This window comes from Mangifera indica, chromosome 9 (genome assembly GCF_011075055.1).
Source record: "Mangifera indica cultivar Alphonso chromosome 9, CATAS_Mindica_2.1, whole genome shotgun sequence".
NCBI classification, from domain to species: Eukaryota; Viridiplantae; Streptophyta; class Magnoliopsida; order Sapindales; family Anacardiaceae; genus Mangifera; species Mangifera indica.
In genome coordinates, this window is record NC_058145.1 from 11,688,156 (window position 1) to 11,702,840 (window position 14,685).

Genomic DNA, 14,685 nt, shown 5'->3' on the forward strand with positions numbered 1-14,685 from the left:
TATTCGGATACAAATTAGTCTTATTTCAATTCTTTGTACTTGGATAGTCATGCAAAGTGATAAAGTTGACTTGCTAGTGTTTGTTGACTGAAGATCCATTTTTACTTCTTTTAGAATATGAATCCAGATTAGATCTACCAGGTTGACATTTCTCCATTGTTCCTGCGTTCAAGGACATGAACATTTCGATAATAAAAAATCCATCTCTCAAGTATTTGAAACAATCAAACTAGCAGCAACACCTTTTTCCTCACCACAGAAGACATATTTTTATCCCAGTTTTATCTCTTTTTTTTTTTCAAGTGATGGCTGAAGCTCTTAGATCAGTTTACTTTTGGTTGCTTTTCAACTTATCCATCATATTTTTGTGCTCATCTCAAAATGAAAACGAGTTCATCTACAATAATGGCTTCCATGAAGCCAATTCACAATTGGATGAAATCTCAACAATCCACCACGATGGTCTATTGCAGCTAACCAACACTTCTAAGAGGCATTTCCCTTCAAATTGAACACATCTTCCGCTGAATCTCTTTCTTTTTCCACTAATTTTGTTTTTGCCATAGTTCTAGAATCGGATAAGATTGGTGGCCACGGCATAGCCTTTTTCATCTCCCCTTCTATGGACTTCAGCAAAGCTGTTGCAACTTCATATTTGGGGCTCTTTAATACCACTAAAAATGGCCTGCCTGAAAAGCAAATCTTAGCGGTCAAGTATGATACTGTACAAAGCCCTGAATTTCATGGCATAAATGGAAACCACGTGGGAATCGATGTGAACAGCTTGGTTTCGAAGGATTCTGCTACAACAACTTATTATTCGAATGGAGAAGGGAAGAACCAAAGCTTGATGCTCATGAGTGGAGATCCAATTGAGGCTTGGATAGACTACGATGGTGGTGAAAAATTGCTCAATGTGACAATCTCTCCTATTGGAATCACAAAACTAAAAAGGTCTCTCTTGTCAACACCCCTCAATCTTTCTGATGTTCACTTAGACTCTATGTATGTTGGTTTCTCAGCGGCAACTAGTGAACTTACAAGTGACCAATATGTTCTAGGATGGAGCTTCAACAGAAGTGGGTAAGCACAAAACCTTGATGCTTCCAAGCTTCCTCCTGTTCCCGCAAAAAAGAAAGCAAGTAAGAAACCTAGAGTGTTGGCGATTGCTTTGATTGTAATAGGAGTGGCTCAGTTGTTGATTGTAGTTATTGTAGCCGCTTACATTATATGGAAGAAGAAATATGAAGAAGTATGTGAAGACTGGGAAAAAGAATATGGTCTTCAAAGGTTCCCCTATAAGAATCTTTATAATGCAACCAAGGGTTTCAAGGACAAAGAGTTTATTGGAAAAGGAGGTTTCGGAAAGGTATACAAAGGTGTGTTTCCTTCTAATGAACAAATCGCTATCAAGAGTCTCTCACGATTCGAAATAAGGGATGAAGGAATTTGTGGCAGAGATTGTCAGCATGGGAAGGCTAAGGCATGTTAGCAAACTAGAATATTGAAGTTGTTCCTTTTTACTGTTTTTGGTTTGTTATTTTATATTCAGTTAAGTTACTTTAGTTGGAACAAGTAAAAATGTGTGGCTTACCTTAAACTAAGGAACTTTTGTTATATTAAGTATGGCCATTGGTATGACTTCTTTGTACTTGTCTTCACATATATGTATCTTTGATTAATGAAGAAACTGATACTTATGTAAAAAAAGATAAATCATTACTTTCAGCTCTCTTTCTTTCATCTTCAGACTACAACATTGTGCTCCCCTGCTTCCGCACTTGCTTTAACTTTGTTTATTCAAAAAATATTTAGGTATGTTATTTTGTCCAGCACAAATCCAACATGGTATCAAAGCTGTGAGATCTTAAGGGGTGTATGTGCTTGTCCTGAAAAAAAAAAAAACAGTTTCAAAACTATTTTATCAGTCATTGCTCCATGGCATCCTTGTCTTCTTCTATGTCACCACCTTTATATACTGGTGAAAATTATCACATATGGGCAGTAAAAATGAAAGCCTTCTTGAGGGGTTTAGGATTGTGGTAGTATGTTAAGGAGGAGAAACAACCTTCTCCTTTGGGGCCAAATCCAACTTTGAACCAAATTAGAATGCACGAAGAAGAGATGACCAAGGGTCTTAGAGCCTTGTCTATGATCCATCAAGGAGTAACTGATGTTGTTTTCACAAAGATTGTCTCATGTGAAACAGCCAAAGAAGCTTGGGACAAGTTGAAGGAAGACTCCTTAGGAAATGAGAGGTCAAGACAAATGAATGTCTTGAACCTAAGGAGAGAGTTCGAAGTGTTGAAGATGAAGAAAGTGGAAACTGTAAAAGAATATGCTGATCGAGTGCTCAAAGTGGTGAATCAAATCAGGTTAATGGGAGATACCTTTTCTGATCAAAGGTTGTCGAAAAAATACTTCTCACTGTTCCAAAGAGATATGAAGCTAAGATCTCTTCACTAGAAGACTCCAAAAACTTATCTGAACTCACCTTATCCAAAGTGTTGAATGCCTTGAAAGCTCAAGACCAAAGAAAGGCATTAAGGCAGGAAGAGTCAACTGAGCAAGCCTTGAGCATGAGAGTTCAAGATAAAAACTGGAGTGGCTATGACAGCAAGAAACAATCTTTTTAAAGAAGAGATGAAAAAAGAGATAAGAACAAGTCATAAAATGATAAGAAAGGAAAGTTTATTTTGTGTCCTCACTGTAAAAGAAAAGGTCATTCTCCTAACAATTGTTGGTTTAGGCAAATGTAAGATGCAGGTTGTGTAATAAGCAAGGACATATTGACAAAGTGTATAGAAACAAGCCATCAAGCCAAGGTCAAAATACTCAGCAAGCTTAAATTGCTGAAAATCAAAAAGTCTCAAATGAAAGCTTGTTTGTGGCTTCATGTCATGTTTTACAGAAAAATCAAGCACCTACAGCCTGGTTAATTGACAATGGTTGTTCCAGCCATATGACAAATGATGTTTCACATTTCACTAATCTTGACTCTACTTTCTACTCTAAAGTCAGAATAGGAAATAGAGACTTACTGGAGGTCAAAGGGAAAGGATCAGTCCTAGTCAATACACTAAAAGGTACCAAACTCATACATGATGTGTTTTATATTCCTAGTATCAATCACAATCTGTTGAGTATTGGTCAAATGATGCAAAATGGATATTCCTTCAACTTTGAAAATAATACATGTTTTATTTTTGATAAGAATGGTCTTAAGATTATGTCAGTGGGTATAAAGGATAATAATTTTGCTATTAAATGGCAATTTCCAGAAGCTAATTCTGTAAACACTGTTATTGATGAATCAAAATTACGGCATAGTAGACTAGGACACTTCAACTTTTCTACTTTAAAAAGTATACATGATGATGAACTAGTTCTGAACTTACCTACCATAATTGACCTCAAAGAGTTATGTGAAGTATGTCAATTTGGGAAGCAAGCAGGGTTGTCTTTTACTAAAGGTAGTTAGAGAGCAAGTGAAAAACTACAGCTATTGCATTCTGACTTGTGTGGTCCTATGGATACCTTGTCACTGAATGAAAGCAAATACATGCTACTCTTCATTGATGATCTAACCAGCTATTGTTAGGGTTGTTTTCTCAAGCTAAAAAGTGAAGTCTTAGACACTTTCAAAAGATTCAAATTAGAAGTGGAAAATCAATCAGGAACTAAAATCAAGATTCTGAGAATTGATAATAGAGGTGAGTACACCTTTCATGCATTTGCTGATTACTGTAGAAGTGAAGGAATTGTCCATCAGCTTACCACTCCTTATACCTCTCAACAAAATGGGGTTAGTAAAAGGAAGAATAGATCAATTATGGAAATGGCAAAATGCTTGTTATTTGAAAAAAGGCTGCCAAAAAAGTTCTGGGTAGAGGCTACCAATACTGTCATATACCTACTGAATATGCTGTCTTCCAAAGCATTAGATAATGCTACTCTTTTTGAAAAATGGCATGGAAGAAAAGTTTCAATAGATCATTTAAAAATTTTCGGTTGTATCTATTATGTCGTTGTTCCTCAAGAGAAAATATCAAAGCTGGATTCCAAGGCAGACATTGGAATTGTTATTGGTTATAGTTCTATCTCAAAAAGGTACAAAATATTCCATCCTCAAACTTCAAGTGTTGTGGTTAGTAGAAATGTTAAATTTGATGAGGCAAAGTCTTGGAACTAGGAAAATAGTTTAGATGACCATTCTCGGCCCATAACCTTTTCAAAATCAGTCTCCAAGACTGAAGAGTTATTGGATGAAAGTAACAATAATGAGATAGTTTCTGCTTCAAGAATGAGATCACGTGATGACATTTATAGTAGGTGTAATTTAGTTCTGAAACAGCCAGAGAACTTTGAAGAAGCATCCTCAAATAATGAATGGTTAAATGCCATGAAGGAGGAATTAAATATGATCTCAAAAAATGGAACCTGGAGTCTAGTGGAAAAACCAACAAGCCACAAACCAATTGGGGTTAAGTGGATATACAGAACAAAACTAAATCTTGATGGTTCAGTCAATAAACTCAAGGCCATATTGGTAGTTAAAGGGTATATGCAGCAACCTGGATCCGATTTCTCTGAAACCTTTGCTCCTGTAGCAAGGTATGACACAATTAGGCTTTTAATTGCCTTGTCTGCTAAAGCAAGTTGGAAGATACATCATTTTGATATCAAATCAGCTTTCTTGAATGGAATTCTGGATAAGGAAATTTATGTTAATCAACCTGAAGGCTTTGTAATTCCAGGAAAAGAAGAGTGTGTTTATAGGTTACACAAGGCTCTTTATGGGCTTAAGCAAGCCCCTAAAGCTTGGTATAGTAGAATATATGGACACTTACTAAACCTAGGATTTGTATGCAATCAAAGTGAACCAACCTTGTACATCAAGAGACAAAATGATGAAGTTAAACTCATTGTGTCCTTGTATGTTGATGATTTGTTGGTGACAGGAGGAAATGCTACTCAATTGCTGGAATTCAAACTCAACATGGAAAAGGAATTTGATATGTCTAATCTTGGCCTAATAAAGTACTTTCTTGGCTTGGAAATCCATCAACTTTCTGATGGAATTTTTATTTCACAGGAAAGATATGCCAGAGACTTGTTGAGTAGGTTCCATATGACAAATTGCAAGTCGGCTTCCACTCCACTTGCTGTTAATGTAAAACCTATGAAAAATGATGGAGCTGAAAAAATGGATGCCACTCAATATAGAAAATTGGTGGGGTGTTTGCTTTACTTGTGCTCTAGCAGACCTGATTTAATGTTTTCCACCTCATTATTGTCCAAATTTATGCAAGAACCAAACATCTTCCACTGGTCAATTGCCAAAAGAATTTTAAGGTATGTTAAGGGCACCTATAACTATGGCTTGCGGTTCTCTTGTCAACAAAAGGATGAGCTTATAAGGTTCTCAGATAGTGACTGGGCAAGATGCCAAGATGATTATACAAGCACCTTTGGGTATGGCTTCTGTTTTGGAGGAGCCATGTTTTGCTGGAATTCAAAAAAACAGGAGGTTGTTGCTCAATCCACTGCTAAATCAGAGTATATAGCTGCTGCTAATGCTACAAACCAAGCTATTTGGTTGAAAAAGCTCCTCACAGATTTGGATTGTCATTTCTCCAAAAGTGTTACTATTTATGTTGACAATAAATCGGCCATTTGCATAGCTAAAAATCCCATTCAACATGGAAGAACCAAGCATATAAGTGTGCAATTCCATGCAATCCGAGAGGCTGAGAAGTTAGGAGAAATATCTTTGAAGCATTGCAACTCTATTGATCAAGTTGCTGATATCCTAACTAAACCTCTTCCCAAATCTCAATTTGAAAAATTGAGACACTTGCTTGGTGTAACAACTTTAATTTCCAAGGAGGAGTGTTTGCAAACTAGAATATTGAAGATGTTCCTTTTTACTATTTTTGGTTTGTTATTTTATATTCAATTAAGTTACCTTAGTTGGAACTAGTAAAAATGTGTGGCTTACCTTAAACTAAGCAACTTTTGTTATATTAAGTATGGTCATTGGTATGGCTTCTTTGTACTTGTCTTCATATATATGTATCTTTGATTAATAAAGAAACTGATACTTCCTTTAAAAAAGATAAATCATTACTTTCAGCTATCTTTCTTTCATCTTCAGACTACAACATTGTGCTCATCTACTTCTGCACTTGCTTTAACTTTGTTTATTCAGAAAATATTCAGGTATGTTATTCTGTCCAGCACAAATCCAACAAGGCATAGGAACTTGATGCAACTCCGTGGCTATTGCAGGCGAAAGAGAGAATTTATATTGGTCTATGATTATATGCCTAATGGAAGCCTGGACAAAATATTATATAGCAATACAGAACAACCTCTCAATTGGTTCCAGCGATTCCGAATCATTCGAGGAATAGCTTTTGGCCTTCTTTACCTTCATGAAGAATGGGAACAAGTTGTTATACATAGAGATATAAAGCCGAGTAATGTTCTATTGGATGCAGAACTAAATGGGAGATTAGGTGATTTTGGCCTTGCTAAATTATATGATCACGGTAGCAATCCACAAACCACCAACCTGCTGGGGACTGTGGGCTATTTGGCCTCAGAATTGATTAGAACTGGAAAGGCAACTACCGCAACAGATGTATTTGCTTTTGGGGCTTTCGTGCTCAAGGTGGCTTGTGGAATGAGGCCTATAAAGCAACTAGGTGATGGAGTGGTAGGTTTGGTTGAATGGATAACCAATTGTTGGAGAAGATGAGCTATTATAGATGCTAGTGATTGGAGATTAGAAGGCATTTATTCAGAGGAGCAAATGGAATTGGTACTTAAACTAGGATTGTTTTGTTCACACCCTAACCCAGCAGCTCAGCCTAACATGAGGCAGGTGATGCAGTTTCCTGATGGCGATGTTACATTGTCGGATATATCACCTGATAGCAGTTGAATTGAAGTGTTCATAACTAGTAATAAAGCTTCTAATATTGGAATGTCATTTCCTTCATTGTTTGAAATTAGTTTGAGTAATCAGACGATGTCAACTAGTAATTCATAGTAATTCAGTCCTCACAGGACGGTGAATCAAATATCTTTCATGGAATAGTAGTTTTCTTGGGACCAATCAACAGTTTCCCCTGAATACATTACTTTACAGCAATATGGTTTTCTTTTTTCTGTGAATTGCATACAGACAAGTCAAATATTAGATGCCAACTAATACAACAATCTGCAATGATTTCAGCAAGTACCCATTTTAAAGCAAGAAATCATTTTTACACATAATTCGTGTGGACCCAATTAATATAATTTATTCATACTCATGATGCATCAATACCATAACATGAAGCCATTTGGAATTTCTACAACAATGTTACATATAATCTTTGGTATACACGGTTGCCTTACGAGGTTTCGCTTCAAGATTTTGGATTCAATTTCTTCCAAGCTCAAACCTTTGGTCTCTGGGACTATCAGAATTGTGAACAAAACTGATAACAAGGCAATAGCACCAAAATGGAGGAAAAGATTCCCCGCTCCCAGCAACTCCGGCAGAATTAGCAAATGGTAATGCCGATCATCAATAAACCAGTTTATCAAAAGTAGGAATCAAGGACAATCAATAAAGAATGCCTTCAATGGCAAGAATGCAAAGGTAACAATAGCATTTGAACCAAAGTTAGTAAGCAACTGCAAGACTGATGCCTTTTCCTCTTGTACGAAGTGGGAAAATCTCTGACACCATCAGCCAACTGATAGGCCCAAATGATATCTGAAATGATATTTAAATAGCAAACACTTTATCAGATTCAACCTTCACATTGAAAACAAAATCTTTGTCGATTCTTTTTCGTCTACATTTTTCCAATTACTTTTCCTTAGCATAATATTTTCTTGGTCAATATATGTTTATACCATAGGAAAGTAACTAATTACGGAGAAAATTGTGTAATTAACACCAACAACCAGAAGACATGATTCTTGCCTGGTAGCAACCAACAGAGAGAAGCAGAGCAGCAACAGCAACAAAGGAGAGACCTCCAAGAACTTTGTAATATGCAGAAAGCAGAACTAAGGAAAGTGCCTGTAGTGTAGTCACACAAACTTTCAGAGAGTAAGACTTGGGTTTGATCCTTTACCACGTTTTTGAAACCTAATTTATCTTAGAGACCGGGTGATTTTGGCCTTGCTAAATTATATGATCATGGTAGCAGTCACAAACCACAAACCTTATGGGAACTGTGGGCTATTTGGCCCCAGAATTGGTCAGAACTGGAAAGGCAACAACCGAAACAGATGTATTTACTTTTGGGGCTTTCATGCCTGAGGTGGCTTGTGGAAGGAAGCCGATAGAGCAACAAGCTGATGGAGTGGTAAGTTTGGTTGAATGGATAACCAATTGCTGGAGAAGCAGAGCTATTATCGACGCCAGTGATCCAAGATTAGAAGGCATTTATTCAGAGGAGCAAATGGAGTTGGTACTTAAACTAGGGTTGTTTTGCTCACACGCTAACCCAGCAGTTCGGCCTAACACAAGGCAAGTGATGCAGTATCTTTATGGCGATGCTACATGTCCAGGTATATCACCTGATAGTAGTTCAATTGATGCGTTCATAACTAGAAATGAAGCTTCTAATACTGTAATGTCATTTCCTTCATTGTCAGCAATTATTTCGAACCAGACCATGTCAACTAGTAATTCAGTCCTTACAAAAGGTCGCTGAATCAAATATCTTTCGTGGAATAATAGATTTCTTTGGGTCCAATCAACAGTTTCCCCTGGTTTTCTCAAACTTCTAGTTCTTATATATTTTTTTTACTTGTCACTATATTCTGCAAGACAAATTTGACTTCAACTGAACACAATCTGTTCTTGCACTACTGTCTACTGAATCATAGATGTTCAAAACACTGTAGCTATCTTTGAAACTGACATAATAAAAAATCAACAAAAAGAATACTTAACTCTACAGCAATATGGTTTTCTTTCTTCTATGAATTGCATACAGACACGCCAAATATTAGATGTTGTTTTGTTTATCTATATATTTTCTCATGTACTTCTTTATATATTATAGAGAAGAGAGTAAGACTGACACATCTTCTTCTTTTCTCACTTTTTCTCTTCGCATAACATTAGAGCAGATCTCAACAAAACCATAGTTTCACCACCTATATAACCATAGTTGCCTTCCTCTCTCTTCTCCATCTATTTTTTCTAGGGTTTCTCTCCTACTTTCAACCACCAAGATCTTGTTCTCTTGTCTTAGGTGAACGGTGAGCACTTAGGGTTTTCTCAAATCACTATTGTGTTATCCTTGAATAAATGGTTTTGTGATTTTGCACTATGTATTTTTATATTTTTAGTTTGACGTGGATGTGTTGAGTCTTCATCTACATCCTCTATCTCTTCTGATGTTGTTTTTTAATGACATTTTTTTTATCTTTTCTTGAGAACGAGACTCAATAGGGTACCATAATCAAACTTAATGGATCCAATTACCTATTTCAGTCTCAGGTATTTAAAACAGTAATTCAAATTCGTATAATCAACTTGTAAACAAACAATTAAACATTTCGGATTTTATAAAATTTTGTTAATAACTAAAGAAAAACATTTATACAATTTTCATTAACAAACAGTCAATTCAAGAGTAATGCCAATGTTATAAATAAATTTTAGATATACTATTTTTAGATTTTACTTGCAAACATGTTATCATCATAGAATAATGCCAACACTTAAATTAGACAACTTCTATTTTAAACGCATAAAAGTTAAAGATTTCAAACATTATAGACTCATTTCACTATAAGAAACCTCTTCCAACAATCTCTGTCACTGCTCTCAAATTCCTTCTTCAGCCCCAAACAATAACAACCACCATCATATTTTGTTTAGCGTGTTTGACCTCTTTGAAAGACTCAAAATTTAAAAAAAAAAAATTGAGATAATTAATTTTAAATAATAAAACTTTCTCTTGTCTCTCTCTTTTTCTTTTTCTTTTTTTAAATAAAATTTATTAAAAAACAAAAGATCAAAACAGAAAAAACAAACTAAACTCATCTTGTCTAATTATCTTTACATTAACAAGATAGAGAACAAGATAACAACAGTAAACTATTTACAACAGCTAACCAAAAAAAAACCCACCAAAAACCAAAACAACCAAAGGTGCAGCCTCGGACCAGGGGCTGTAACTGCGGCAAAGAAACCAGGCCCTTGTATGACTGCAAGCCATTACCAGTCCCTTATCTTTTGTCCCTATCACATTTGACTTTGTTATCTTATTTGGAAAAAGAAAGAAAAAAATATAATAGGTTACAATTTTAATGTTTTAGTTTACCATTACTGGAATGTGAATGGCTCCCTATCAATGTCAGAGCAGGTAGCTCTGATATAACCATGAAAAAGTCATGAACCAAGAACTTAGGATCAAGGAATGCAAAGGGAGTTGATTATTTTGTTTAACTCAAAAAGATTAAATTCTTTCCGTATTCTATTCTCCTAAAAAACTGCATGTAAATAAATAAACTGTTGATTAGAAGGGTTACCAAAATTGGTGAATAACTAAAATTTTTAAGAAAAAAATTTAGACTCGAATCTCTATCATGTTTATAAAACTTAATTTATTCAATATAGTGATCGTAAGTTTAATCACTATCAAACCAATCCGAACAAGGTTTTTTGGTTACCAGAAAGAATACAGAAATAAACTGTTGGAGATATTCAGCTTGTGTAAGTTCCATTCTTCTGTCAATGTCATTTGAAGCATAAAACAACCATAATTTCCTTGTATTAGATTCCAATATCACCTAACAAATTCAGTCTGATTGGTGGGAACAGGAGAAGTATTTGCGCTGAATCGAAACCATCGTTGAAAGTCCCAACAGGATTACTTTAATAACAATAAAAAATTCCAGACTTCATTGTCAGTGCATGTGTAGAGAGATTGAACAGACCTTTGGTAAATGGAGCCGCCAGGTTTTACTTTCAGTAGCCACGTCTGGCTGCCATCCAACACTCAACCGTTAAACTGTAAACACGCAGCCCAACATTCAAAATTGCTACGATGGATCTAACTCTAATTCCATCATCATGTTTTTACATATGATATATAGACTTGAATAATGACAAATTTAAATAATGGACATCTAACTACTTCAAATAAAATATTATTTGAAAAAAACGGAAAGAGCAAAGATATTAGCATACAATATGAGTAGAGATGGTAGTTTTGGTTCGAATTTAGGGATTCTAACTCTCTCCGGTCTTATCAGGAAGGAGATTCCCTAATAGAAATATAGAAAAGGACAGGGATGAGAATGAAAAAATCCCTGCAATCGGAGACTGTGATACATGTGTCCCCTCTCAGCCCCTACCCCGTCCCCGTCCCCGTCCCCGTCCCCATCCCTATTCCCGTCCCTTTATATTAATATATTTACTTAAAATACTAACATAAATTTATAATTTAAGATTATTTAAATTTTTAAATTTATTTAGATTTTTATTGTGCATATTAAAATAGTTACTATATGATATTTGTGACATTTAAAATAAAAGATTGGTTCTAATATTTTTAATTTTGTTATTTAATATATTTATGCTGTGTTAAGAGGGTATGGAGAAGGGATTTTTCTCACATGTATAGGGAGGAGATTTTTTCTTACAGGGACGGGAAAAGGATGAGAAGAGAATTTTTCCTCAAGGGAAGGGGACAAAGAATCCTTATCATCCTTGTAACAAGGACGAAGATTGATATCTCTTCCGAGAAAAGGGATGGGATTGAGATCCCCTTCCCGCCCCTCCCATTGCCATCCCTAAACATGACCCCAACAATCAGAGGTCAGCATATACAAATGGGTGGATTTGAATCAAACTAACGTGGGTTTGAAAGTGAGTTTGACTTGAGTGACTTGTTTTTTAAGCTAAATCAAATCAAACGACAAAAATGGTTAAATTGATAAAGTTGACTTGTATTTTTGTTTTTGGTGAGTAATATTTTCAAGACTTCATAAATATGATAGAAGCTCAAACTCAAATTATCTATTTAAAAATTAAAATATTCTGCTAATTTTGCTAACTTCTCATTTTTGAAGTAACATCTATCGGTGGTTAGTTTATTTGTAGTAGAAGCAAAAATCTTGTGTCAACAAATACCAAGAAATATGAATCCAGACTAGTTCAATTAAAACCTTGAGCTACCAGGCTGACATTTCTCCATTACAATTGTAATGGAGAAATGTCAGCCTGGTAGCTCAAGTATTTGAAACAATCAAACTGGCAGCAACATTTTTTCCTCTCCACGGAAGACATATTTTTATCCCAGTTGTATCTTTTTTTTTTTTTTTAAAGTGATGGCTGAAGCTGAAGCTCTTAGATCAGTTTACTTTTGGTTGCTTTTCAAATTATCCATCATATTCCTGTGCTCATCTCAAAGTGAAAACGAGTTCATCTACAATAATGGCTTCCATGAAGCCAATCTACAATTGGATGAAATCTCAACAATCCACCCCAATGGTCTATTGCGGCTAACCAACACTTCTCAGAGGCAAGCAGGTCATGCTTTATATCCATTCCCCTTCAAATTCAACACATCTTCCTCTGAATCTCTTTCCTTTTCCACGAATTTTGTTTTTGCCATAGTTCCCCAATCGGATGATATTGGTGGCCAAGGCATAGCTTTTTTCCTCTCTCCTTCTATGGACTTCAGCCAAGTTGTTGCAACTTCATATTTGGGGCTCTTCAACACTACTAACATTGGCCAGACTGAAAATCACATATTCGCGGCCGAGTTTGATACTGTACAGACCCCTGATTTTTATGACATAGATGGAAACCATGTGGGAATTGATGTGAACGGCTTGGTTTCGAAGGAATCTGCTACGGCAACTTATTATTCCAATGAACAAGGGAAGAACGAAAGCTTGGAGCTCAAGAGTGGAGATCCAATTCAGGTTTGGATAGACTACGATGGTGTTGAAAAATTGCTCAATGTGACAATCTCTCCTATTGGAATCACAAAACCAGAAAGGCCTCTCTTGTCAACACCCCTCAATCTTTCTGATGTTCTCTTGGACTCTATGTATGTTGGTTTCTCAGCGTCAACTGGTGAAATTACAAGTGACCAATATGTTCTAGGATGGAGCTTCAACAGAAGTGGACACGCACAAAACCTTGATGTTTCCAAGCTTCCTCCTGTTCCTGCTCAAGGGAAAGCAAGTAAGAAACCTGGAGTACTGGTGATTGTTTTGATTGTAATAGCAGTGGCTGTGTTGTTGATTGTAGTTATTTTAGCTGTTTACATTGTATGGAAGAAAAAATATGAAGAAGTGTGTGAAGACTGGGAAAAAGAATATGGTCCTCAAAGGTTCCCCTATAAGAATCTTTATAAAGCAACCAAAGGTTTCAAGGACAAAGAGCTTATTGGAAAAGGAGGTTTTGGTAAGGTTTACAGAGGCGTGCTTCCTTTGAATGAACAAATCGCTGTCAAGAGAGTCTCTCACAATTCGAAACAAGGGATGAAGGAATTTGTGGCAGAGATTGTCAGCATGGGAAGGCTAAGGCATAGGAACTTGGTGCAACTCCGCGGCTATTGCAGGCGAAAGGGAGAATTTATATTGGTCTATGATTATATGCCTAATGGAAGCCTGGACAAAGTATTATATAGCAATACAGAACAACCTCTCAATTGGTTCCAGCGATTCCGAATCATCAGAGGAATAGCTTCTGGCCTTCTTTACCTGCATGAAGAATGGGAACAAGTTGTTATACATAGAGATGTAAAACCAGGTAATGTTCTATTGGATGCAGAGCTGAATGGGAGGTTAGGTGATTTTGGCCTTGCTAAATTATATGATCATGGTAGCAATCCACAAACCACAAACCTGGTGGGAACTGTGGGCTATATGGCCCCAGAATTGATTAGAACTGGAAAGGCAACTACCGCAACAGATGTATTTGCGTTTGGGGCTTTCATGCTTGAGGTGGCTTGCGGAAGGAGGCCTATAGAGCAACAGGGTGATGGAGTGGTAAGTTTGGTTGCATGGATAACCAATTGCTGGAGAAGAGGAGCTATTATCGACGCTAGTGATCCAAGATTAGAAGGCGTTTATTCACAGGAGCAAATGGAGTTGGTACTTAAACTAGGGCTGTTTTGTTCACACCCTAACCCAGCAGCTAGGCCTAACATGAGGCAGGTGATGCAGTATCTTGACAGCGATGCTACATTTCCAAATATATCACCTGATAGCAGTTCAATTGATGTGTTCATAACTAGTTATGAAGCTTATAATAGTGGAATGTCATTTCCTTCATTGTTCGAAAGTAGTTTGAATAATCAGACCATGTCAACTAGTAATTCACTCCTCACAGGACGGTGAATCAAATATCTCTCATGTAATGATAGCTTTCTTCGGACCAATCAACAGTTTCCCCTGAATTTCTCTCTCTGTTAGTTCTTGTATTTATTCTTGTTACTGTATTTGGCGGGACAAATTTGATTTCAATTGAACACAATGGCTGGCTCCATATCTATGACAAAAGTAGCTATAATAATATAACCCAAGAAAAGTTAAAAATAATCCCAGAGATGATCATCAAGTTGCATGGTTTACCTTATAAACTTAATCACATATCACTCAACACTCATAAACTGTGATTAATTTATAAGCTACAACAATCTC

General features: G+C 36.2%; 1 protein-coding gene and 1 pseudogene across 1 annotated transcript; both read left to right on the forward strand.

The window, feature by feature from the left end:
- The first annotated feature begins 204 nt into the window (after positions 1–204).
- On the forward strand, positions 205–6,949 carry LOC123226255 (annotated as a pseudogene).
- Positions 6,950–12,264: 5,315 nt separating this feature from the next.
- On the forward strand, positions 12,265–14,427 carry LOC123225453 (L-type lectin-domain containing receptor kinase I.8-like). The gene has a single exon (XM_044649398.1). The coding sequence runs from the start codon at positions 12,358–12,360 to the stop codon at positions 14,380–14,382; it is 2,025 nt and encodes a 674-aa protein (XP_044505333.1). The 5' UTR covers positions 12,265–12,357; the 3' UTR covers positions 14,383–14,427.
- Positions 14,428–14,685: the final 258 nt, after the last annotated feature.

What these genes read in the sequence shown, in the direction of transcription:
- LOC123225453 (XM_044649398.1), top strand. Translation starts at nt 12,358, where the DNA reads ATGGCTGAAGCTGAAGCTCTTAGATCAGTTTACTTTTGGTTGCTTTTC.